Source organism: Cataglyphis hispanica, chromosome 5, assembly GCF_021464435.1.
Source record: "Cataglyphis hispanica isolate Lineage 1 chromosome 5, ULB_Chis1_1.0, whole genome shotgun sequence".
NCBI classification, from domain to species: Eukaryota; Metazoa; Arthropoda; class Insecta; order Hymenoptera; family Formicidae; genus Cataglyphis; species Cataglyphis hispanica.
Genome location: NC_065958.1, coordinates 10,959,801 through 10,986,500, shown reverse-complemented (window position 1 = coordinate 10,986,500; position 26,700 = coordinate 10,959,801). Strand labels below are relative to the sequence as shown.

The 26,700-nt window shown below is 42.1% G+C and overlaps 2 protein-coding genes across 11 annotated transcripts in view; one reads left to right on the top strand and one right to left on the bottom strand.

The window, feature by feature from the left end:
* LOC126849903 (dexamethasone-induced Ras-related protein 1) overlaps positions 1 to 26,700 on the bottom strand; it is a 460,128-nt gene that overhangs the window by 106,078 nt on the left and 327,350 nt on the right. The gene's annotated exons all lie outside the window — the stretch shown is intronic.
* LOC126849871 (myocardin-related transcription factor B) overlaps positions 1 to 26,700 on the top strand; it is a 214,399-nt gene that overhangs the window by 118,294 nt on the left and 69,405 nt on the right. For 3 of the 9 annotated variants that reach the window (XM_050592189.1, XM_050592187.1, XM_050592188.1), the window contains one exon: positions 4,670 to 4,782. The exons of 5 other annotated variants lie outside the window; for them this stretch is intronic. In XM_050592189.1, the coding sequence (XP_050448146.1) occupies positions 4,670 to 4,782 (113 nt within the window). Of the gene's footprint in view, positions 1 to 4,669; positions 4,783 to 14,569; positions 14,928 to 26,700 lie in introns of those variants that run through there. One more of the 9 variants, XM_050592190.1, reaches the window with a different exon arrangement.

Here is a 26,700-nt window from a genome sequence, read left to right as displayed (position 1 = left end):
AGGGCGGCGATCGTTTGTACCGAGGGCCCCGGCCTTTCTCCTCCTCTTTTCCTCTCCCCCTTCCTCGCCGCCGTCGTCGTCCTCGTCGTCGTCGTCGGGAATATCTAACTCGCGTTGCCGATTTAAACCGCGATTTTGCTCGTTGCGCGCCCGAGCCAAAGTCCCGGGATTCCAGAAGCATCCATCAGGTCTCGTCAAACCAGCCAGATCGGCGCGCATCAGCGGATCGGCATTCATTGGCCACGGACGGATGGAGGAGAGAGGAAGAGAGAAAGAGAGAGAGAGAGAGGAAGCGCCGAGAGAAGAGACTTCTTTCGAGAGTCGTCGTCGTTCGTCTGCACAAAACCTCCTCTCATACCTTCGATTCCCTTTGGTAGCGAGCCTCCTCGCATACGGAGGCGAGACGATCGCATGCGGTAGCGGAGCCTCGCCGCGCCTCGCGCCGGCAAGAAAAGCCGCGGTAAAAATATACGCGGCTACAATCAGCTGACAGATCACAGTGGGCGCAGTAAATATTCTCATCGAGTCAACGCGCGGCGAACGTGCCTTGTCAAAACTAACGATATTCTCCCGGTCACGGGAACTTATCCACGAACTGTTAGTGCGAGCGAGCTCACTGTCTCACTGTACTGTCCTGACGTCTCCGCGATCTCCGTCACTACGGTGCTCCTGGCACGTCGATGACGTTGATACTGATTGGCGACATGGGATGAGAAAGTCCTGAAATCGCCTTGCGCTGTCATATTGTAGAGGAAGAAGGAATACACATGAGAACTCGTTACATTTTTTATTTTGAAAAAATATAGATAATCATATAAAAAAACGCGTTTAATAAAATTATTATTATTAAATAAAATTTTATATATTTTTTAATATAAATGTATAAATTATATATTAGTTATAGTTAATACAGATTTGAATCATTTTTTTTAACAGCAAATATTTAGAAACTAAATCGGCTTTAATTCTCAGGAAAACGATTCGTAAACTATTACATATTAAAAAGTTTTGTATTTTTATTAAGCATATATTAAATGTTTACAATTTTTATTCTATCTATCTTTAAGAAAGAAAAGGATTTTTCTAATATTATTGAGAAAAAAGAAATTTTCCCGCATTACACATTTTTCGTGTAAACAAGAATCATCGTCATCCTCGACGTCTATGTGATGACACTTGACATCCTGTGACGTTTCGTGACGAAAGTGCGTCCCAGATCGTGGCTCGGGTTTCGTAAGATGCGCGTGAGCGAATCCGGAGTGGAGAGAGAATCGGCGAATAGCAATCAACGGCGACTCTGAAAACGGATGCGCGGCATTAGGGCGCCTTGATGCGATGATAATGGCTCTGCGTTACTTGGGAGCGGTTTAGGATCTACGATGACAGGTGTATCCGCTAATCGTTTGATGGCTCCCGCGCGGCGCGACGCTATTACGTTACACACAGAGCTCTGTCTGTCATCCTCGTTTGCGCTGTCGCTGACGAAAGCAGCTATGATAGCCGTAATCGCTCCTAACTGCCTGATGGCCAGTAAATGGATGATAATTGTGCTAGAACGGCACGAAAGAGAGTGCCTTCGCGGCAGTCTCGATGACTCCCCCTCCCCCTCCCCACCCTAACATTCACCTCGACCGATGTCATCGTCGTCTTGTGCCTTACGTTCCGCTAGAAAGATGAGATTGTGCATGGTAGACTCTGTGCCTTTCGCAGTCTGTAGACATTGCCATTGACGTCTAAATTCAATTCTCTTTATTTATATCGCAAACGATAAATAATCGTTTACGCATAACAATTATATGTGAATAAGAAAAAAAATACATATGTGAAATTTGTTTAAAAATTTTTTTTTGTTATACATAATTTTTTTGTTTATAAATTATATATAAATAATAAAATTAATAATTAACAAAATTTTTTATAATTAAATATTTTGATACTATATCAATTACATGTCAATCTCTCATCTTAATAATAAGATCCGCGTTATCCTTAATAAAGATAAAGCTTTTGTTTTGTTAAAAAAAAAAAAAAAACAATGCATCGCTAGAAAATTAATTCAAGCAACATTCTGCGATTGTCACGTTGAATTCCGATGATACCGGATTACCTGCAATCATCGTCGACGCCCCATTCGAGTTCGCTATCCGCACGTGCAACGGGAGCATCATCTTTTTTTATTTTTAACAGAGAAGAATTTTCTGCGTAGAGTAAGACTCTTACTGCGTACGTGATAACGAGAGACAAACCGCGTAGAATCGCGAAGCGTTATCAAGGGGAGAAGCCGGTCCAGACAGCATAGCACTCTTACTCTGGTTAGTTGTCTCACGAGGCACGTCTCTCTCTACCAAGAATCATCCGGACAGTCTCGATGACTCGTTCCTCATCCTGGTATCCAATGTGAGCGAAAGACGGCTCTTCCCCGATCTCTCTCTCTCTCTCTCTCTCTCTCTATTTTTCCGAGGGTTCCTGAGAAATCACCCATCAATATTATTAAATTTTACATATTCTCGATACATTTTTCATATATATTTTTCATTTTTATTGCTCAATTTTTATTTGACATGAGCGATCGCAAATTTTTTTTTACACGCTAAAAAATTATTGTTTTGCAGATAACTTAATAATAATTTTATATTGCATTTATTCTAAAATATATAAATAAGATAGAAATATAAAAATAAAAAGCCATTTATTTACAGCAGCTGAAAAAATAAAAAAATATATAATAGAGCTTGCTCTCATGAGTGACTTTTTGGACTTTCTCCTGCGAGTATACACACGTCGGAGAGATCTTATTTTGAAGCACCTCTTCTCGGGATGCGAGAACACGGGCCGACGGCGATGTTACGCAACGCGTTATCGAATCGATGAATCTTCGGCGAGGTGTAATCAGCGCTTAATTGCGCGTTTGCGACGACACGTCGGAGGAGACGCCCGGTAATTTACACACAGAATCTCGCCGCATCGTTGCATATACACTGTCGCAAGTGTCTCCAGTGTACGAAATTTGTTTTTCGGTCAATTTCACACATTACGACGCGACACGCATCTTGATCATCTCATCTTGATCAATCTTATCTAAGGAACAGTGCGCCGCGGACTGTCGACCCCTCCCCCTCCCCTCCCCCTCCTTTCCCCCCCTCGAGCGATAAACGAATTACAATATACCTTGTATACTCGATATACTACGCCTAACAAGTCAGCGTACACACGAGACGGAATAAACGCAGGGTGTGGCGAGGAGTGGCCGCATTAATCCGGAGCAAATGTTTGCGACTCGCGGCTATTCGGCCTTGAACCCGTCGCGCTTTAAACTCCCGTCGTTTTTGCGATCCATCGTGCCCCACGATCTTCTTCGTGCGGTCGGCGTCCCGCGGTTAGGCCGCATCGAGATTCGGAGCGATTGCCATAAAACATATAAAACGATGGAGCGCGCGAGGAAATGGTCCATCCGTCGTCCTCCGGGAGGGCCGTTTCTTCCCGTCTCGTTCGCGGTGTACGACGTCGTTACTCAGAACCTCGACTCGATCATTCGCAGCATCCGTCGCGGATAAAGAGAGGAAGCGGGGCCGCTCTCCCATAGCGACTGTTGCGTCAGTTGTGCAAGCCACTTTCGCCTATGACACCCGTTAGATGGAATCTCCACGTGTATCGGTTCGTCGAGATTTTATCTCTCTCTCTCTCTCTCTCTTTCTCTCACGATACCCCGGATCGTAAATTCAGAGGCGCCGACCGCCCAAGGGACGCGAAGAAAGAGGGTAGGGCGTTCTTTTTTTTTTTTTTTTTCTTCTCCGGGACGCACGCTCGCGCATATAACGACAACCAGGTCCCTCCGCTACCGTCGGGGTTTTACTTGCAAATCAACTCCTAAGCACTCGCGACTCGGTCGCCGGAATTCGAGTACCCGTGCGGCTCTCCGTGCTGCGGTCGAGGCACGCTATCGCGTTTCAGGGGAGTTGCCGCCCGTGTTTTATCCGACGTTCGTTATGCCCGCTACCCGCGGGGCTCGTACATCGGGATATCGACGTGTACCATGTTTGTAACGGATGCTTTACTGCCTCGCGAGGCAAGCTTCTGATGGATCCCCCCCCCCTCCCCCTCTGTGGGTGACGACACGTCCCGCTGATCGCGTTCCCCTTCAAGATCGTAAGTCGTCGCACACGAGTTGAAGGGCCGTATTTTCATTCGCGCATTTAACGCTAAGTGCGGCCATTTGATACCGTGTTTTATCGGCGAAGCGCGAAGTCGCCTTTAATATATAAAACTGATGCAATTAAATGCGGAGAGCGGAATAAAAACCGTGATGTGTCGAGTAATTTATAATCATGATATAACGCTCAATTTATTTGCATTTGTTTTCACGAAAGATAGTTTCACTTTGGAATATCGCAATTTTGCACAGTATATTTATTTTCTTCATCTTTTTGCGTGTATGCAAAGAATTATGATTCTTTTTTTTTATTCCCACCAATCTGATAAATTAATTTTAGAAGAGATGATATAATCTCGATCTTTTCATCGAAATTACATTTACTTTTTTTTTTTCTAGAGAATATTTTTTTATAACCATTATTTATTTATGTAAGATTGTTAATTTATACATTTTTTATTTTTTTTTTTTGTTTTTCATTATGTTCGTGATGACTAGAACTTTGCTATCGAGGATAAGGTTGAACGAGAAGATGATTTCGTGCGTGTTGGAGCTTGGGAGCGAATTTTTAGCGTCTGAATTCCATCCTGTATCGCGATCTAAAAACACCGTGAGCCCGCGGGCCAAAAGGGGTACGCAGAATATCAATCGTCATTTTGTTTTGTCGCGAGAACCGCGCCGAGAGACGCGTGATGTATTACCGCTGCTTGGCACACATTCCACGGACATTGGCCACCGTGGCAGATTCTTATCGGACCCGTGTTCGCCGTCTCCCCGCTCTTTATCTTCTCTTCAAAAAGGTGGAATCCCGGAAGACGGCGATAGCGGCGCGGGAAGATCGGCCGAAACGAGTTTACACCACGGTGCCGACAACGAACGTATTTTTTCATTAGTTACGAGACGTAATAGCAATAAGTAATATCATGGAGAAAAAGAGGGAAAAAAATTCTGATTCTCAGAAGTATTTTTTATTTTCAAAATCAAAGGCATTTCTTGCCGCGATCTTTTCTCCAACCTTACTTCTTCGAAGCGCAAAAAGTGAAAGCTTCGAGAAAAGCGAATACTTATTAATCATATATTTTTACTTTTGCATATAATTTATAAATTCAATTTTTTTTTTTTTTTTTCAAAGAAATCGATCGTCGAAATATATGCAAAACCTGTTGCGCTCAAACAGTCGAAGATATACGACTCCCGAAACTCGAGGTGAAATTACTTTGTACGTTACTTCGTTGGCACGATATTCTCGATAGTCGGAAAAAATAACGAACTTCTCTCGGACCATACATCGATCGTTCTTCTCTTCGCGAAACGCATTTTCGAGTCGATTCGTCCCGCCGGCGACGAGCGGCCAGTACGAGGATCGCTTACGAATCGTCTCGTTGGGGCCCCGCCGGCTCGGAACTCGCGTCGCTCGGCTGCTCTCGGAGTTCTCTCATCGAGAAGGTAACCGATGGGAAGGTGGAGGAGGAGGAGGAGGACGAGGACGAGGACGAGGAGGAGGAAGCGGTCGAGTACCACGGGGGGAACTCGTTTGTTAGTTTTTGCCCGCCTACCCAACGACGGCCAACGATCGCCGTAGTTGCTCGCCGCGGTTGCTCGGCCCTGGCAATCATCGATTTTTATAATTTTCCGTGTCCGCCGTTTTCAGAGCTTCCAATACCACTGTTAACGCACGCATCTCCCCAGAGACGAAGCATTCCCATTATCTCTCTCTCTCTCTCTCTTTCTCTCTTTCTCTCTCTTTTGGCCTATATTCTTATGACAATTCTTCCGGATACCTAAGGAGTGTGCGAAAAATTTTTTATTTTGGGGATTCATCATAATTGATTTATTTTTAATTATAAATATCAGCTTAATAATTACAAATATTGCGTCATTAAAATATCATACACTAGTGATTGCTATCGCAGAGATTGTTGTGACAAACTGGAAATTTGCTCGTGTAATGAAGAACTAATGAAATTTATAATTGAGCCGCATAAAATGATTTTATTTAAGTGTGTATCTATTAATTTGAGTCTTATATTACATGAAATAATGAATCAGAGACAGATCTTCAAAGAAAAATATATGCTTTGATATCGATATATATTTTTTAAGAGACATGATAGAGCTTTTAATGCATATATCCGGACCTTATCGCGCGACGACCAACACTCGATCTCCGGGTTGTCGCCCGGAGGAGGTACCGAGAATTTACGAAGAGATCTCCCTCCCTCTCTCTCTCTCTCTCTCTCTCTCTCTCTCTCTCTCTCTCTCTCTTTCTCTGGGAGCGACGGTTAATTACAATTGGCAAACGTAGTGCGCGCGCGCGCGGGGTCGTTGCGGCAATTAGTCATACACGACAACGGCATCGCGGACGTGTAGGATGATCGATAGCGATGCTATCGGCCGATGGGCGCCACAAACTAGCGGATCGCCCTTATGCCGTAATAATCTTCCCCTTCTCGCGAGAGCGCGCGAGAGGAAACCGTGTGATTAATACTACCTCGCCCACTTAATCTATCGCCGCGAGGCGCTTCCCGACAATCAAACCTCCGTCCTGTGTATCCCTCTACTTTGCCTTTGCTCGCACGTTGCACTCCGCTAAATTTCAATAAAAAATAAAGTAGAGAAATATCGCATTTTTCGAGACGTTTATGAATTATTATTTCTTTTTTTTTTTTTAGGCGCCAACTGTAATCTGGCAAATTTTTCGTTTTTGTTAATAACGCGATATTTATTCGCCTTTCGACACGTGGTTTTTACATTCTGTCGCGAGTTGGACCGATCCACTTTCTCCGACAAGCGACGACGTTGCAGGCGCGCGTAAGATTTAAGGCGAGCAAAACGAGGGGAGAAAAGGTCGACCCCTTAAAGATCACGGGAGCACGCGCGGCCACTGGCCGTGTGCGTAATTCGGCGATAAAAGCGTCGTACCCATGCACCGATGGAGCATCGAGGCGATCATTTAGGTCAGCTGCTTCGTGACGTCTCGGGCGTGCAGCTTCTCGTGGACCGAGAAAGAAAAAGCAAAGCGAAACGCGCGAGCGGCGGATTCGTTCGCTTGCTGCGATCGGCTCGCGATTCGTGCGAGAGAGCAAAAGCAAGAGAACGAATGAGAGACCGGTGGATGGGGTTCGAGCTGACGGTGACCGGCCCCAGACGGTTTCGCGAATCGCGCGCTTGTAACTTGGACTTTTATATCCTGACCGATGCAATAAAATCCTTCGTCGGTATTTTGGCTTCTGTTACGCTTCTCTCTCTCTCTCTCTCTCTCTCTCTCGCTCTCCTCGTAGTCGCTTTATCGCGAAGAATCGTCCGCGTTTGTTTTTATGGACGTCCTTATGTCAATTTTCAATCTTTTCGATGCGCCTTGACGTAATCGCGTGTCGAAAGTAAATATCGAAAGAATTCCAATAAACGCGCGACGTAAAAAATTTTATCTTGAAATACCACAATTATCATCGATATAACATACTAAATAATACACCATTAAATTATACGTAATATTCATGATAATATAATGGAATTTTTATGACATATTTTTACGCAGGTTGATTCGCGTATCTTTTTTCCTCGCAGCTGACAGCTGTCAAGGAGTTAATGGCTAATTTATCGATTAGAGGAAATTATTTAAATCTATTTGTTAATTAATATCTTACTTTTTTCTACGCCTAATCCTTCTCTCGATCGTTCGCTCTTCGATTTTGCGAAAACTTTTGCGAAATTCAATTAAAAAAAAATTCAATTTGAATAATAGACGGGCCAACTGCATCGACCATGCACGGGCCGGCTTATTGCTGCCTCCAAGGGTTTCTGTAATTACTTAACGTGTGCACACACACACACACACGCGCTATATCAGAGTGAAATATCTCTCGGCCGCCAGTGTCTCAGGTCAAGAATCTTGTCGCGTAGCGATACGTTCGCACGCGAAGGTTAAACACGCGCGGACTTTCCCCAAAACTTGCATCGGCGACAGTTTGACGGCGAACGGACGACAAATTTCGCAAAATCCACCTCGCAGTTACTCACGTCTCTCGCGGGAACTCGTGGGCGGATTTTATGCGAAATCGCGTTGACGCACCGTGTCGCGCTGTTCGAGTATTTTACATCCTCTTGTTAAGAGAAAATACAACGCGTGTATACGCTCACCGTCTTTAACATACGCGCGATTAATCCTCCACCGAGGTAGAATCTCGCAGGCTCTCGCTAAAAACTGCAATTTCTCCTATGCCCGTGAAATGAAACATTGCAGTCGACACGTGTAATTATAAATTTTATTTGCTATCACTCTTCTCTATTACAAGCTTGATTACTTAACAAGACTGTGTTGCGGGAAGTAAAAAGAAAAAGTTTTTGTAAACTGTATACTATACATAATTCATGTGTGCAACATGAGTTAAGCGCGACATTTTTCAAATAATCGAAACATTGAATGACTATTTCATGAATCGTCTCTTCAGAATTTTCATAAAAATTCTCCAAATAAAACATGATGTCCATTCCTTGGGAAAATATTTTTTTTTTTTTGGTAGGCAATTCTCATGGAATTTTATTGAAATTTCCAGGGAATTTTTAAAAAAATTCTCTTTTGATAATTTTTTTTTATATTGTAAACAATTGGCAAGCGAAGTAAATTATGTGTTTGAAATTTATCTATCTTTCTCTGTTCATATATTCAATGTTTTAATAAAATATTGAATATACAGTACATATCTTTTATTTTAATATTTAGTAATAAAAAGTGAAAGTGTTTTGCAACTTAAAAATTTGTATCTTAACGAAAACTGTATACTTAATACATTTTTAAATCTAGCACTTGAAACTTAAGTGTTTTTTGTATGAATGAAAAGCATTAGAAAATGTGAACAATAAAAAAAAAATTATTTTAGAAAATTGCAGCAAAAAAATCTTTAAAATGTTCTCTTTACCTGGAATTTCTCGAACAAAAATATTTGAAAGATCTGGAAATTTTTTTACAAGATTTGAATAGACACTCCTATAAAAGATAGAAAAAATGCTTATATCAGACAACGCTGTATGAATATAAATATGAATATTAAAAGAGAAATAAATAATCGTTTATCTGCTGAGAAAAAAAATAATTTGAATTGCAAGATAGTCAAGATATCAACGTACGATTCGCCTTCGAATAGTCGCCTCTCGTTCGTATTGTGTATTTGACTGTCGTGAAAAAAAATGAGTCAACTGGCGAACGAGTAGTCGTCCTGAGAGAGCGACGAAAGAGGACGAAGGAGTCACTCTCACGAACTGTCTCCGAAGTACCTTGGACGGGTCCTCGGTTGCGCGATAGGTGGGTCAACCTCTCTTCTTGGCCGGTGTTGTTCGTCTCGGTGAGTCATTCCTTCAGGCCCCGCGGCATTGCGGCCTGGCGCCAACGTTGCGCAACGTACGCGAGACCGGCACCCTTGGCGCAGAAGATCCGCGCGGCCCGCGAGATACAACGCCACGTTATCCAATTTATCACGGATCGACGGAACTAAAAGGGGGATCGTGTGCGCTCTTAATTCACTGCGAAAGCTTTTAATTCGCGAAGAGTATTGAGAAATTTTTTCTTCAAGGCGTTACTCGAAATAATCGAATGTTGCGTCTCGAGAATCCTTCCCTGAGGATTATCTCGTGAGAGGGACCAAAAACATTTATCTTTTATTTCTGTCGACAAAAATATATTACTACTCTCTGAGAAATTTAACATTGCAAAAATTATTCGTCTTCGTGCAAATTCTGTCGATATTAAATATGAAAATCTTATCTTATGACCGAGGCGCGCGCGTTAGGATGGAGCGTGATGTAACGTATGTCTCAGCATTATTCGTATGAAGGAGAACGCGCGCAGTGATAAACTCGAGAATATATTTTCTTCGTGATACGTTCATGCGCGGCGCGAGAGAGGAATCTCTTTATGTCGAGGCTCGCTTTCAAACAGCACGATGTTCCAAGGTGGAGGCGATCGCTGTCTTCGCCGACCTCTGTGAAGGATAGTGATTTGCGCGCTCACAAAACAATCGCTGTCTTACAACGTAATGCGAGACGAGATTACCATCGACGTTTACTTTTTAGACTCTCGTTTTTTTTTCTCTCTCTCTCTCTCTTTTTCTTTTCGTGCTAGCTAGTAGGTGCGAATTCGCAATTCAGCTTCTTTCGAAACACCATACCATGCCTCGAAACAGCAATCGTTGTTCAATGTGGTCGCGCTTTTTATTTTATTTAAAGAGGCTATAATTTCGCGCAAGGTATACAAGCTACATCCAGTGTTTTGTAACACCTGAATTTTATGACGGCCTACGTAGCACGAAGTTTTACATCGACTTTCTTTCTCGAGTCTCTCATTTCGCTTCTTCGAAATAGCGTCCACACTTTTACATCGTTATTTTTTTTATATAAATATGTAGAAAAAGATTTAGGGATCCGAAATATAAAGATGATGATTCTCTCTAGGAAAAAAAAAAAAAAAAGAATTGATTTTATCGCTGCATAAAAATTGATAAATAAATATTAAAAATAAATAGTCAAAATCGATAAATAAATAGTCTATTTAGAGAGAAGCTATAACTTTAAAGTTTGCCAACGATAAAATTCAGTTAAAATTCGATAAACAACGATTTACAATAAAAGAGCTTCAACACATCCCGACAATATTTCCAGAGATAAATCCTGTTGATGAAGCTTAAAAGGCGAACAGCTTACACGCACTCTCGCACGCAGGAATGGGAGTTCCGAGTCTCACGCCTCCGCTTTGCATGGGGCATGGGTTCCTATGAGATTTCGAGAGCCACGCGAACGGCGAGAGTAACTCGACTGGATCGAAGGAAAACGATGAGATACGTCGAGCTCGGGGAGAGAATAATATATATAATCGTCCTTAATGAGGTTAGACGAGAGGGCTTCAGTAAATTTGACCTGCGCAGAGGCGGCCAATGATTTGTCGGGGCATGAAGTTAATAATCGTTAGGATATAAAGGTATCAGGTATTTAGATTAATAATTTTCGATATAAAAGGAGATAAAAAAACGTTTATTTCATTTAAAAAAATTTATGTGAATAAAAATAATGAAAAAGAAATAATTAAAAGAAAGTTATTTACCTGTGCAAATTAAAATGAGAAATATTTAAATAATAAAGTAATTACGTCTGTGAAAATAATAAGAAATATGTTAATATAAAATAAAATATTAAACAATATTAATTAAAAACATAACATGAAAAAGACGATGAAGATAATTAACGGAAAAGATATTAAAAGATAGGTGTTCTCTTTTATTGCGGTAAAATTTTTGAAAAAATCGAGACATATTTTTCTCTCAATTATCGCTTTCTGTTAGACAAGAATTTAAAGCTCAAAAGGGATTTAAACTTCGTTAGCTTTCGTACAACTTCGTCCCTAGAGGCGTAAACTTTGCTCATCGCGAAACGGACAACCGTTTATCAGCGATGATTTTCACGACCACCCACAAGGGAGCAAACTTACTTTCGGTAATTGATTGCCTTAAAAAAAGTGCTTCTCACGTTTCCTCAAGTCTTTTGCCCGCCGTGTAAATGCATATTCGATCGATCGAAATCTGTGAACCATCGGCCATTTAACAATTATTTCTCAATTAATCCATAATTTATACGCGCGTTGTCCTTCGCGTTTACCTTCTCAACAAAATTCTCAACCATCAATAACGAACTTAAAACTCGCCTCGCGAGTTCGAGAGGCACCTACAAATATTCGGCTCAAATTTCTGTGGCGAGCAGTTATTATCTTCGCAAGTGAGTATGCGTTTAACGACAGTATTCTGGACGGAGGGGTATTGCATGTCAAGTCGTTTGCATAAACAAATAATACAAGTGGGTTAATTTTCATGTCAGGGAACCGCTTTCGTCGTCCGAGTTGAAGTTTTCATGGGTGAAGAAAGGGACTTGGGTGGGGAAAGGGGGAGGGGAGGGAGGGGACTAAATGGGGTTGCGCGAGGTTCTTTTTACAGTGATTGGGTAATTTATCGGTCTCCTCATTACTAACGAACGAGAAGGGCAGAACGAGAGGGGCGGGCTCACACAACAGTTCGTCGACTTCGTCGGTAACGTATAGCGCGTCGAGGATATCGCAATGAATCTAGGCGTCTCGAAGAATAATCGTTATTGCTAGCATCGACGGCGCTTCTTGATATCGTTTGCCGGATAGAATCGATGACGACAAACCGATTGCGAATCCGTGCAAGACTACAGATTTTCACGTTTATGAAAATTATCACGAACACTTTTTAAAACAATTCTCACATTTAAAAATTATTATTTAAAATAATCATTAAATATTAATTGAAATGATAACTTGATATTAACATACATTAACTTAACTTTATTTAATTAATATTTATTTAAATATTATTTATTTATTTATTTAATTATTTAATTATTTATTTAATATTATTTATTACGTGACTATAATAAATTTTCTATAATTATATTCTATAATTAATTTTGTCATCGTGAATTTTAAATTAAATATTTATCAAATATAATATATAATAATAATTCATTTTCTATAAGAAATATATCATCGTTTATGAATAACGTCAATGATAAATTAAAATAGGTGATAAAAATCAAGATATTAATATTTTTAAAATCTATTTTCGATTTTGTTCGCTTTCGATTTGTTCTCGAATCTATCGGCAGACGAGGATGAGATCACGTGGTATGGATGGCGAGCGGCGAGAGAACGGGTAACGAAACGAAGCCCCCGGGTGGCGATCAGGGACTATAGGTGCCCGGAGAGATGCTCATAAATCTTGTCTTAACGCGCGGTTTATTACTCGTAATCAAGCAACCATGAATTCTGCTGAAATCACCTACGTTATAGTCAGCGGCCTTCTACTTATCCGCCCTTGCGCTTCGTATAAGCGACCCCGTAGCCGCGGCCGACTACCGAACCGATTCCTAAGAAACTTAGAAAAGAACGTTCGCCTCTTCGCGGAAGAACTTTCTTCCTCGGTTCAGGTGAATGATGGGCTTGCCAGATTAGATTACATGTATTACGCGTTAACGACATTGAATAAGCTGGCCGATTGAATAAGCTCCGCATACGATAGGTGGAACAAGTGGGGAGGGAGGGAGGGGGCGCGAGTCAATATAACGCGAGCAAATTTCAATCCGGCGTCATTTTATCGAGATCGAATGATGATTTGATAGATCTTGTTTTCTCTACCTTGTTAAAAATAAACTGTAATTGAGCCTGAGAAGAGTAGAGGGAAGATGCTTATGTAATGTAAATAACTCTTGCATTTTATTAAAATTTTATTAAATTTGTTTCACAAGCAATATGTATAGTATTCGAATAATATTGATACATACTAGCTAGATTTTATAATTAACTCTTTAAAAAGAGTGTTAGATATTGATGCGTGTTTTCAATACGTGACAAACTACATACTTGTGAAGAATCTGATCCCTACTCTAATTATTCATCCCATAAATGGTTTCATACAAATATCTTCGATTTCACATTTTTATTTGCCGCGAGATTTAATTGCCTGGCGTGAAGACGATGCATCTAATGATAATGAGGGTTCGACGGACCTTCTGCATTTACGAGAACTACTTTGTTTTTAGTCTCTCTCTCTCTCTCTCTCTTCATATTTCCCTTTTCATCTCCGAGATTGAAAAAAAAAGAGTGAATTAGTAACGGCGAGTTAGGTAGAGGGTACGTTAATTCCGATTGGTGTTCCTCCACCTTCCATCGATCTTGATCCCTACTCCAGATACCGGGAGACGAGAAGGGACCGACCGGCTTGCGTAACCGCGGTATTTAATAATCCGCTGTGCGTGATAAATAACGTCTGTTAACCTGAGTGCTCGTGATATTCAAAGGAGCCGCGCGTCTATTTTTCCCTCCCTTTTTTTTTTTACCCCATCTAATCGACTGGAGAATCTCGACGAAGTGTCTGTCGCGCGGGCCTTCCTGCCTTCGCCGTCGCTCATTATCACCACTTAGGATAGACCGTAATCGCACCGAATTAATTTAATCCGTATAAACGGAAAACTCTTGCGTGTAAATAGAATCTGAGAAAGGGAACAAAAGAGAATTAAATATTTATAGAGAATTAAATTATCTTTTAAATGAGATTAAAATGATACGTTCCACAAGTTTTGAGATAACCAGTTTCAAATGTATACGAAAAAGTTTTTTTTTTTTTCAGCTATCAAGTAGAGCTTTTTAAACCAGAATATTTGTACTCACCCTGTAGAATAACACTCGACGTTATAAAGATTTTTGTCGAGCGTCAAGTTTTTGGTGTTGACAATATACGTGCCGCTAACTCGGCACGTATATTGTCAACACCGCCTCTCTCTCTCTCTCTGTCTCTCTCTCCGAGATGATAAACACAACACACGCAAAGGTCTTATCGCGCGGCTCGTAATCTTCACAGTCAGTACGACTCTTCGTCAGTTATAGGACACATCGTCTCCCGCGGAGTTTTCGCAATCGAAGCGAAGCAAGCGCGCCGATCTTTTTTTCGCGCACGTGGGACCCGCTCTGGGGCCAAGTTTCATTACCTCTACGATCAATCACACCGCTCATTATCTTTCGAGAGCGGCGTTACACGGTGATCCTACGCTCGCCCGTTATACAGAGGATCGACGAAATGGAACTTCATCTTTACTTTGTAATTTCGTTGACGTTATCGGAGAACTTCTCAAAGTGCGGTCCGGTCGGAATTATCCTCGATGTCTCCAACAGCACGTTCCTCTTATCCGCGCCTCAATCGAGAATTCGTCGTTGTTGGAGGTGAGTGAGAAAATTTCATCTTCATTTAAATCACCATTGAAGGAACGATCAATTATGAATTGCTGGGTGACACAAACTCAATGTCATGACAATTACACGTGCTCGAACGAATTTTATATGCTCTGACGGACGCCATTATTTATTCATGCTTCAGAATTCGTGTTTTTACGTTTTAAAAATTTCGAGAATTCGTATGTTAAAAAAGTACGAAAGGCTTAAATTTTTTATAAGCGTCTGAGAATCGCGTTTAAGAAACTTAGATCGATAAAATAATCGCGGCGATAGATAGGGTGCAACTCGAATCATTTAACGTCTCTCGTAAGCTGATGGATTCGTAAATCAGTAAACTTGACTTTGAAACGCGTACGCGCGGCTCGTTTCCCCGACGCGATAGAGGCGCAATTAGTACCTGTCCGTGATCGATTAATAACATCCCGGTGTGTAGCTAGAGCTCCTCGCCGTCGACGTCTTCTTGGCATTCGACGTGCCGTCGCACGACGAATCCACTAATTAATCCGCATGCGGACGCCGGATAATAATTAATCACGTCTCCCTCCCTCCCTTTCTCTTCTTCTTTCTCTCTCGTCGGAAATTCGTCGTCTGTCACTCGATCGACTGTTCTCGCGCGTTCGATTGGTTCTATTATCATCGATATTATTATAGACGAATAGATGGGCCGATCTCGCGGAGGTCCTCGACTTTCGATTCGACACGGTCGCCCGCGAAGAATGTCTTTCGCCGAATAATGCTCGATTGAAAACCCGCTCGGGGATAATAATTACGGCCTTTCTCTCTCTCCCGTTACACCGGCCGACCGCTTAGAAGACGCGCATTAGGAATAATTGTCGGCTGTCACGCGCCTCACCTCGCGTCTGACCCCTCCTGTCGTATTTCACTCGATAATAATTGTCGGTGATAATTCATTTTATCCGACACGAAGCGAAGTAAGAGCGTATTTTCCGGCAACGTATTAATTACGGCGGGGCATCGCGCATCCGAGGAGATGTTTTGAACGATGATGTTTGATGTCTCGCGCCACGACATCCCCAACGTTGCGACGCATTATCTTTGACAACGTACGTGGTGGTTGTTGACGCTCGACGAAACCACCGTAACGGTATTAAACGTACGTCTCGAGGTAGCCGATTAAAGGTGGCTCTCGGAGATATATTTTGTAGCGTGCGGCACGCGAACGCGCGCCGTAAATACGTCATTTTTTCGTACGCGAGGGTGAACTCGGAGAGAGAGAGAGAGAGACAACAGATCCGTCGTAATTTCAGGCACCTCTATTCGACAGCGGAGATCGCTGCTTAAGCTTAATAAGAGGACGAAAGGGAAATAATGGTCCGTCGCGAGGCACTGTAGCTCGCGACACGTGACACTCGACGAGTCACGAGCAAGCATTTCCGCAGCGGTTCCGCAGACGTGACACGGTCTCTTCCACCTTCTTACGTGCTCATACGTCGTTTCTCTTTCTCCGTCCCCTTCCCGCCACTCTCTGCTTCGTCGAGAAGCAGGGACGAATCGGCTCAAGTTATATTTCGCTGTTTAAAATTTTTATTTTTAATTTAATTCTGTTTTATTTTGGATGAAAAATGAAAAAAAAAAATTAAAAATTTTTTTTTACGAAAGATTTTAAGACCTTTATTCAATTTTTTATAAATCTTTTTTTTTTAAATTTTGATATTAATATAAAACTACAAAATATATTAATTGTATATATTATTAAATCATTATAATTATATCATATATAAAAAAGTGCGTATATAAAATATAATTATCTAAATAATTCATATCTCTATAATAGCGATTTATAAATGCTTTTTTGTTTTTTTTTTTCTGTTGAGTCATATTATTAATCCGTTCCTGGCGAATTATTGGTACGGGAGCCCACGTGATATTCGGCATTGGAAATGCACATCGCGAAACGCATTCTTCAGGCAACTCACGTGCCATTCGGCGACGATTTATAAACGTTAATGGGTTAATAACGCCGCGTGGTTCTCGGAGAAATACACTCAGGAAAGGTCAGAGAAAAAGGACGAGGAGGAGGAGGAGGAGGAGGAGGAGCGATATCTTCAAATGCGCGGGCTCGATCGAAAAACGCTGATCGTCGAGATAAAAAGCGCGGCTTGATTGGGCTACGCTACGTATAATCTATAGCTTCGCATTTGACGAAGCTACGATCATTCGCGATAAACGTATATTATAATTAATCACGGCACGTACCTGAACGAATAATTGTAAGCAGAGCTACTTGAAGAGAGGTTTAAATTATTTATAAAATATATAAATAATCAATTAGAGGCTTATACGAAACATAGAGCAGTAAGCATTAGATTGGAATAGAAACGCTCTTATCGCGCGATTAATAAAATACCGAGCGAAAAGGTCGTGGGAAAGTCGCCGCTTGTGATCTCGATGGATCGTATGTATCCGCGAACGAAGAGCTGGATCATGAAGAGAAGCAGCGAGAGATGAGGGGGACGCGAGAATCGCCTCTGGTGGTCAAGCGAGCAGACAGGAATCCCGATACTTTCGTCGGACTCGCGCGTACCTACGCGCGCCTCGACAAGCGGGATCGATACGATCGATACTCTCCTGTCCCAGAGAGATACGTACACGCTGGACCGGCCTCGGATTGATGGATCTCCTCGCGCCGACGTTTTCGTAGTCGAACGCCATTGTGCAAGCAGCGTCATCGCGAGAGAAAGAGAAAAAGAGAAATTACCCGAAGCGAAACCAAAAATCTATGACAGAGCGCGTATTCTCGCATATATTAAACAGCTGATTTAATTGCCTCAACTTTCGAAACAAACGCGGACATTAAAGTGCAGTTTCATGTCGCATCTTATATCTCGATTAAGCTTTTTTCAAAAGCAAAATCTCGTTATATGAATTAAATAATGATAATGATTTCTTTTCATATTTTTAATAATGTCATTTCTTTAATAACGAGTTCTTTTCATTATGAATATTTAATATTAATCGGCTAAAAAAAAAATCGTGAGATTGTGAATAAAATAACTGTGATTTCAGAGGTTTTTGGGCGTTAACTTTTTAAGGAAGCATTTTTTTAATCCAGGTTTATAGAAAAACTCTTTATTCGGAATTAAATTTTCTATAAAAATCTCAAAGTCAGGCCGAAATATTTGGACTCACCGTGTATACAGAAAAGTTGCTTTTCGACTTCGTTACGGCGTTATTTACAATTGTAAAACGATAAAGGGGACGATCGAGGTATGTAAAAAGTGGCGGCTTGTTTTCGCTCTATAGAATACACGGCTTCGACATGGTCGACAAACGTCGAAGGCTATGACGCGATGGCAAACGACGTCGATCGTGCGCGATGTTGTATACGTAGAGAAACACGTAGGGCGGCGGAGGAAAAGGATGATCGCGAACCTCCTCAGCAGGCCGGTACAAAGACGCGCCTTTACGAACGATCGGTAGATCGCAGATAAACGCCGAGCGGACGGGAACGTATCTCCTCGTTTGCGCCGATCACGTCGGACGAACGCCGCCGAGCGTATTACGCGAGAGCTCAGCGACGAGTATCGCAATCTTTCGAAACGCGATACGATAATGACAACATTAGCGACGCAACGAGAGTTCGATTTGCAGAGAGATGTCCGGTTAATCTCAAGGTACGATCGCCAAGAGGAGAAATCAAGACTTGTATTTAGAAAAAAAAAATATAAAAATTGTTAGGGATCTAGTAAACACAGACAGCAAAATTTTTATCAAAATTTTTGATAAAATTATATTTTAATGATTTAGATGGATAATGGAATTTTATTAAAAATTTAGCAGCTTTTTTTTAATTGATTAATCTTGAATTCGCAATTTATTCATCGAAATATTTGACGTTGAAGAGTTTTCGCTTTTAACGCCCACTTTTTCGCAACACGAACCGTTGAATCGTCATCGCCGCTGTTGTTGGCAATATTTTGATTGCGCCAGCTTGAATTGTCGGACACGCGAAAATCGGCATGGCAGCGAGAGAGACCGCGCGAAGAGGAGGACCCCAGGCTTCTCCAACTCTCTCTGATCAATGGCTCGTGGTAGTTGCAACGCGTGACTATACGCGGGCCCGATCTTTAACTTGTTAGCCGGGGATATTGCCGACCTGTGATTAAGGTAACGGTAGTCATCAATTCGGCCACGTGATCGTTAGGCTGTCAGTCGGCGACCGACATTTATAAGCGGCCGCCGCCGTGAAATCGTTCGACGGTAATTTGCCACCGTTCGACGGCTCGGGTGCGAAAATGACCTTTTCGAATGTATTCACCACGATGATTCTCGTTCGGGCGGCGTAACTCGAGTCCTCCGCCCTTCCTTGAAAGAGGAACACATCGTCGACTATGTCGATGCAAACGCGCCGACGTGCGCGACGAAATGCGTCGCGTGAAACTCACAATGTTACGTTCAGTGTGATGACGTTGAATGGATGTTAATTATTTTATTCCTTTACATACTGAACGAGTAAAAAAAAAACGTTTATATACTTTGTAGGACAAGATGTATATAATAAATATTCGTTATGGGAAGAATCCGTGTGTATCTGATAGAGATAAATCGATATATAAATTTTTTTAACATTTACATACTAAACAGATAAACTGCCATTTATCTTCTAATGTTACAAAAAACGATGTAAGATGTGTCTCGGAGATCTACTATTCTTAAAACATAAGCTCGCGCAAATCCCGGACTTACGCGCTCGTTCATCCAAAGGCTGGAAAGCTTCTTTCATGATGTCGGGAGAAAAAGAAATCATCGCTCATTTTAACGAGCTGCTAAAGAGGCAAGATTTTCTACCTTTTTCGCCTGAGATTAATTGCATTTGTAAAAAATTAATTGCTATGCAAGCGTTAAGTATTCGAAGAATGTCTCAGACTTTGATTTTATTCTTAATAAATTTCTAAATTTTCATCGATTAAAAGTGTCATAATTTTTTTTACAAGTCGCAATCTTGCGATTAAACTCAAAATATCATCTACACTTTGATTCATTAAAATATATTCAACTGCTAATAAATGTTGGCGTTAGCAGAATATATTCCATCAATTGCGCACTTTAACGTAACACGGTGATTAATTCGAAGCGGATCTACGCTTGATCTATACGGATTACATACGAAATCACTCGCGCATTAATATTCAACTTTGGACGGAATGCTCGACTAATGACGCGAATGTTACAGTTTATCGATGATTCGACGACGTGACGAAGGAGGTATCGTGGGCGAGCTGGATCGATCGCCGGAAAACAAATTCTGTTCGCCTTTTTTTTTTTCTCTTGCTCTCACGTACTTTTTCGTTCCTGCAAGATGGCTTCCGGAGACGAATCGCGCCGATTGGTGGCCATTTTGTCGCGCAATTATGGACATATCGTGGGCGAGATATCGCGTCTCAGGCTGCGCGCGGATTTATGCGAGCTCGCCAGGATCGGACCGGACTGTCATTCGACGCCGTTCGATTACGTCGCGTCTCCGTCTTTCGCAATACGCGCGTTTTCGATCTTCATCGATCGCGCGTGAGTAACGTGTTTTACGACTTGGAAGAATCTCCGAGGCTATAACTTTATTTCTCTCACGCAACTAACGAATCGTTTCTCTTTGGTAAGGATCGCTTAGCGTCTTTTTGCCAAGTCCATTGACTTAATTTTTCATCTTTTTCACGATGAAGATTACCTTACGATATTTTTCTTCCGACGGTAGATAATTCTCTCTCGTGAGAAATAAATTGTATGGGATACAAGATCTTATTTTTTTATATAAATGTTTTATCGCCTAATAATTACGAAAGCAGGAAAAGTCGTGTCACAAAATATACGTAGTTTAACTGTCTTTAAATATATTTCTTAACAATATTTATAGATCGATATTTGTAGATGTAATCAGTCACGGAGTGACTGATAATAATGCCTCTTTTTTTTTTACTTTGAGAATTTTTTTTTTTTTCAATTATTTTCTTCCGCACAGATGAGCCTATGCGTATCGATCATGCATTGAGTCGTCGGCGTCGAAAATCGAGTTCGCGCCACCAAATCATTAATCATCGTTGGCGATTAATAGCTATCTACGGAAGTGCGAACAAACGGGTTTGCAAGTACAATAGTGTCACGGCGATGATTAAGATGCCACGCCGTGATCCCAAGTGTGAGATCCAAGGGGGCGATATATGCGGTACGTACCAATTTAAATCGAGATACCGCTCGATCGTTGGTGCGATCACGTGAAATCCGCGTCTAAGAGAACGGATAATTCCTATCAAGACGAATGATGCGACGTTTGCGATGTTACCGCGCGCCGTAATCCCAAAGCGATATTGACGGATGCTATTGCGACATTATCTCCCATTCGTCGGTTATCAAGTCGCCGGTTCGCAACCGCGCTATCTGTCGCTCTTGCCGCGACGTCAACAATCCATTTGACTGACACTTGACGCTTTATGATTTATTTGCGCACCGAATATAGAATGGACGGGAATAGGCGGATGAGAAGTTGGACCTTTAACCCGCGAGTCAGTTAAAAGTCACAAACGTCGAATATAAAATTTTCTTTTTCTTAAAGGATGAAACAAATTCATTTATTGTAAATAATATAATTATTATTATTATTGCTCCGGCATAAATTAATTTTTTATAATTAAATCAATCTTTTAATTATATATAATTTATTAAATTGATTTATTTAGAATTTATTTGAATAATATAATTTAAAATGTTTTTCTCGAAGTAATTATGAATAAAATATTGACTTGCGTAAACTTTCCACTGGAGGCCGCAACAAGACCTCCAACCGTTCATTGAATTTATATACGCTGTATCGAAGCGTTAAAGGCCGCATTATTTAGATTAACGAGGGAGATAGATTATACGGATTTACTTTATTAGAAAATTAATACGATGCCGCGGATATCTTAACACACGATGCGAGTTTAAATGGATGAAACGATCAATCTCGAGTCTCGTGTGAACCTCATTCATGTGAACGAGTGCCGAATGTCAGATAAACGTAACTGCATCGTCGTGCTTTGAGCACGGCCGATCATAGATTAAGACACGTGGAACGGTTACGGCTTATGACAAATGTAATCTAGAACTTGACAGCTCAATCGGCGCGTCTAGAGCATACCTGCGAGGGTAAACATCGATGCTCGTGTTTTCTCGCGAGGCCTCCGACCGTGTAGATCGGCCGATATATCGAAGTAGGTTATCCCCAGTCGTTCATTTCAATTCATCGCTTGTATTATAGATTTTGATCTTTTCGAGAAATTATATTAATTTACAGAGTAATTTTGTGAACAAAGGACAACTAATTAAATTAATTTTTGCTGAAAAGCTATTAACTGATTTATGAAAATGCTTTTCTTTTTGTCAAATCGACAAAAACGCATTATAGATGATAATTTTTTTAATTGATTAAATTGGAGAATTTTTATTTTACATCCATCTTTAATTCTTTCTTCGCCGTTTTTTTTTTTCAACCGTGTTTCTCGAGGTTCCTTCGCGCGCGGCGTGAATCTCGAAAATACGCGAGACGGAAAAAAAAAGAACGTGAACGTTCGAAAGTGAAAGAGAACGTGCATGCGGGGAGAAGGGAAAGCAGCTGGAGTTAATTATACGTCGTGCGAAAGAAGATTTATCGGGCGTTTCCACGAGGATTGCGCGCGCGCGCGCGCGCGATTCTCCTACGCTCGCTCTTCTTCTTTTCATCCCTTTGCAGCCCTTTCCGCTTCGTCCTCCGTCGACCGCGTGGGTGTGTCATCCTGACGACTCAATATTACCACTATACGAACCACTCACACGCAGCCACGTTACCGCGGACGAGAGCAAAACCACGGGCGCGTACCGTGGACGCGCGACGCGACCGTGAAACGAGATAAGGAGCCGAAACGGATCGCGCGAAGTGTATACGCAGCAGTACGATGAAAAAAAGAAATACGATGAAAAAAAAAAAACAAAGTGTCGGCGGATGACGGTCGTGGTGCGACGGAGGAGGCCTCGAACGGCGCCTTAATCTCGGCAAGTTACGACGACGGTAAACCCACGCCGGGATTCGGGAATATTTGCTCGCGGGGCATCTCGGAATATCTTCGATGCGCAAGATAAACAATCTCTCCCACGCCACGAGATCGCCGATCGATGCTAATGAAGGATCTTTCTCTCTCAAGAGAGAGAGAGAGAGAGAGGAGGAGATTTCTCTCTCCGCGCGTACATCTCCCTTTAGTGAATGGCGATTTTCTCTCCTCCGGATAGAATTCGCCACGCGAACCGCGCGAAAAGTTCCTCGACGAGACCGACTTCGCGTTTCTAACGTACCATAGAAATTTCAGACAGGATCGCTCGAATTCTTCGGGTCCTTCGCCGCCGCGTCGGCATCCTCAGAATTCCTTGTAAAGTCGCTCGGCGCGCGAATATTTGCGCGCTCGTGAACGTAAGGCGGATGATGCGATTACACGCTTGAAATATTTGCGAGCATCCTTCCGGGATTGCGGCTACCGAGATATTTCAATTAAATAATTCTGAAAGAAATGTTAGAATACAAGAGAACTAATATAAACGAAGGAAGCAGTATTTATTTTAGAATAATTTTTACGTAACGAATTAAATAGATTTAATAAGGAAGAGAAAAATATGAAATATTTGTTAGATATTTTAAAATTCTCGTCATACGGAAACGTCGCTTTTCTCCGTAAAGAAGAACGGCGATCTGCCGGTTAAATCCGCGGCGTAGATTTTAATATAATTTGGTTGGAGAGATGCCGGCGAGAGCGAATAATCGAGACAGGCTGATGCATGCTTCGAGGTTCATTGTATTGTACCACGGGAGAATCCGGCATAAGGAAGAGAGAAGGAAGAGGAGGAGGAGGAGGAGAAGAAGAAGAAGGGCTCCTTTGTGAAAGCAGCGTCAGGAAATCAGGATTGATATAGGGCTGCGGTAGGTTCGCTCGTAACTTTGTCCCGCGGTACCTGGGACTCGGGGTCCCCGATCCATTAATCACCCTCGTACGAGGCCTGAACTCTCGGGTGATTAGCAGGCGTGAACACCGGCTCACCGGGGATATATGCGATTGGCCGCCATTGTCGACCACCGCGGATGTTCCGCGACTCGGCGATTGAGATGTCCGTCTTCTTCGTGGATTCTGAAATCCCCTGACGACCGGAATGAAATCTTCGATTTCACGGCCGTAGCTCCGTGTCGTGATTCTCGTTTGATCTTCTCGCAAACAATTACGCGATCTCCAAGGTCTATTGAACGTTAACATTAGAGACATCACGGTAGTCAAATAAAAATTATAAACAAGCTAAAAGTTGCCTTCTTATACAGGGTGGGCTATACTGGGAAATTAAATTCTCTATAAAATCTCAAAATTTAGCCGGAACGTTTGGGGACCACCTTGTATATCGCGCACTTTTCGCTACTCGTTTTCATAAATATTCTCGTGATCCATCGCGTGATGGTCGAGCAGAAAAACAGATAGCGCACAATGCAATATTAATCAGCGCTTTAAAGCTTGTTTACGATAGGTATGAAAAGCGACGTTGGTTGCGCGATGCTTCACAAAACGGGCGCTCGTTATTCTTATCTGTAAACATTACGTTCGGCCTTAAGTCATTCCCCCGGTTTGTCCGGCTTCGTGATACTCCGCGAGGCGCTCCTAAAAACAGGCGCTTAATTGTATGGCGATTTAACCGGGAGAGAGGAACCACCCGTAGAGACTGCCAAAGATTCTCGCGAGTCTCTCGTGGGTGTAACTTACGAGGTAATTAATGCGGCCGTAAGTTGCGAGCATGTCGAGGGCACGGGACTTTTGCCTCGTGCTTCTTGACGTACTAAAGCTACAAACTCGTGGTAGTTAATTATTTAGCGCGTACATTTTGTACACACGTAATCGCATTTTATCACACATTTTTACGCTGTCAAATTAAACTTTTTAAATGCTCGTATCGAATTATGTTCTTAAAAAAAAAAAAAAAAATAATATAATTTTTTGACAGTTTATTTTTTCTCAAAGGTTATTGTTTAATTTAAATGTTGCATTGTTTCCTTCCCAAACATTGCGTGCGTGTTTTCCTTTATTCTATCCTTTTCTGCCTTTCGTGCAAATTGAAATTCGCCGCTCACATATACCGATCTTTCTTCTATGCTCTATATTCATGCATCGAGAACGATCTGCTTTTCGAATCCGTCGCAGATATCGGACCAACGTCCGTTCCTTCGTGGAAGCGAAAGCTTCATCGAAGATCGCTCCGCTCGATTTTAACGACGAAACCGGCGGATACGTCGAAATTATTAATTAGACGTTTCTTATATCCGCGTCGCGCGGCTCACAGTGTGCTTCGGAAGGAGGGGGCGGGGGCGGGGGAGGAGAGGAGGATCCACGAGGATATAAAATTTGCAATTTTATATACTATACCACCGCGCCGTTCGATCGAGCCGGTTAATTCTCGGACTCGTGCCAATATCGATTATTGGACGGGTTTTTTACGCGCCCACGGACCACAACCGTCATATCGACCGCGCGATGAAATTTTTTTCTCACCCTCGCGAGGGTCCCCTTTTATTACCTCGCTTAATTATCTCTACGAGAACACGATCGCGCGATATCTTTCTTCGCGATGGGAATTTAATTAAGAATACGTTTATCGATGATACTCGAAGATGATTTCGATATATCGTTATCATGATGTGTCTGTCTCTTTCTTGCCAAACAAACGACTTTCGCTTCTTTGCGCGATTCTAGAAAAGGACTTGATGGATTTCGTAGCAGGTACACACCTGATGCACCCACACGTGATAGGAGCACGTGTGTGCTGCCTATCACGCCTCCTCGCGTGACGTCACATCTGGCTATATCCGTTCGAAGTGCGCGGAGAGGAGGGAAAGGGCGAGTGAAAAAAAGGCCTCGATGAAGGGAAAAAAAAAAGGAGTGACCCGAACCGGTCCACGGCCAGGTCAACAGCACGCATACCACCCCCGTAAGACCGATCGTACATCGGTCTGATGCGCATCTACCGGGTGTACGAGCGAGAAGATATCAGTAGAATCTCTTAACGCGTTGCGTTTTCGAGAAAAAGGAATTTTAATTTATTTTGTAGAGAAAGAACTTTTTTATAAGCTATAAATATTAATAGAAAATTTAAATAAAATATCGAGGTATATGCACGGCGTTTTTGTTTGCCTCGCGTCATTAGTGTTTATTACATCTTACGCGCATCGATTACGCGAAACACGCGATTGCGGTTGATATATCGGCAAAATCTGCCGCCGCAGGCCTAGAATTATTTTAAAGGAAGGCCCGTCAATCCAGTCCGATAACAAGTTATTAACGCAAATCATCATTAAGCTTCTCGTCACCGAGCGTTCTTCACATTCGAAGAGATCTCACTTCTCTCTTTCTCTCGTTCGCTTTTATCGCGATTTTACCGCCGTTCAATTACCGCAAATATACGCGAATAATAGTCGCGTGATTATTGGCGGCGTTTCGGATGCCTTAATGAAAAGGACGAATGAACGAGCGAGTATTTAAGTCTGGTAGCAAATTATTCCACTCGGCGGTCCCCAACCCTCGAGAGCAGCCGGCTTTTACTACTTCGGCGCGCATCCTGCCATTTATCATTTGCAACGTGCAATCGAAGACGAAGGCAGCGCGTAACGAGAATGTTGTACACGATTCCGACCGCGCGTGTGGCGTATGTGTCTTGTAAACTGACGACTGGCGAGAGGAGAGCCGAAACCAGATCGCTATCGAGGAGCCGTTAG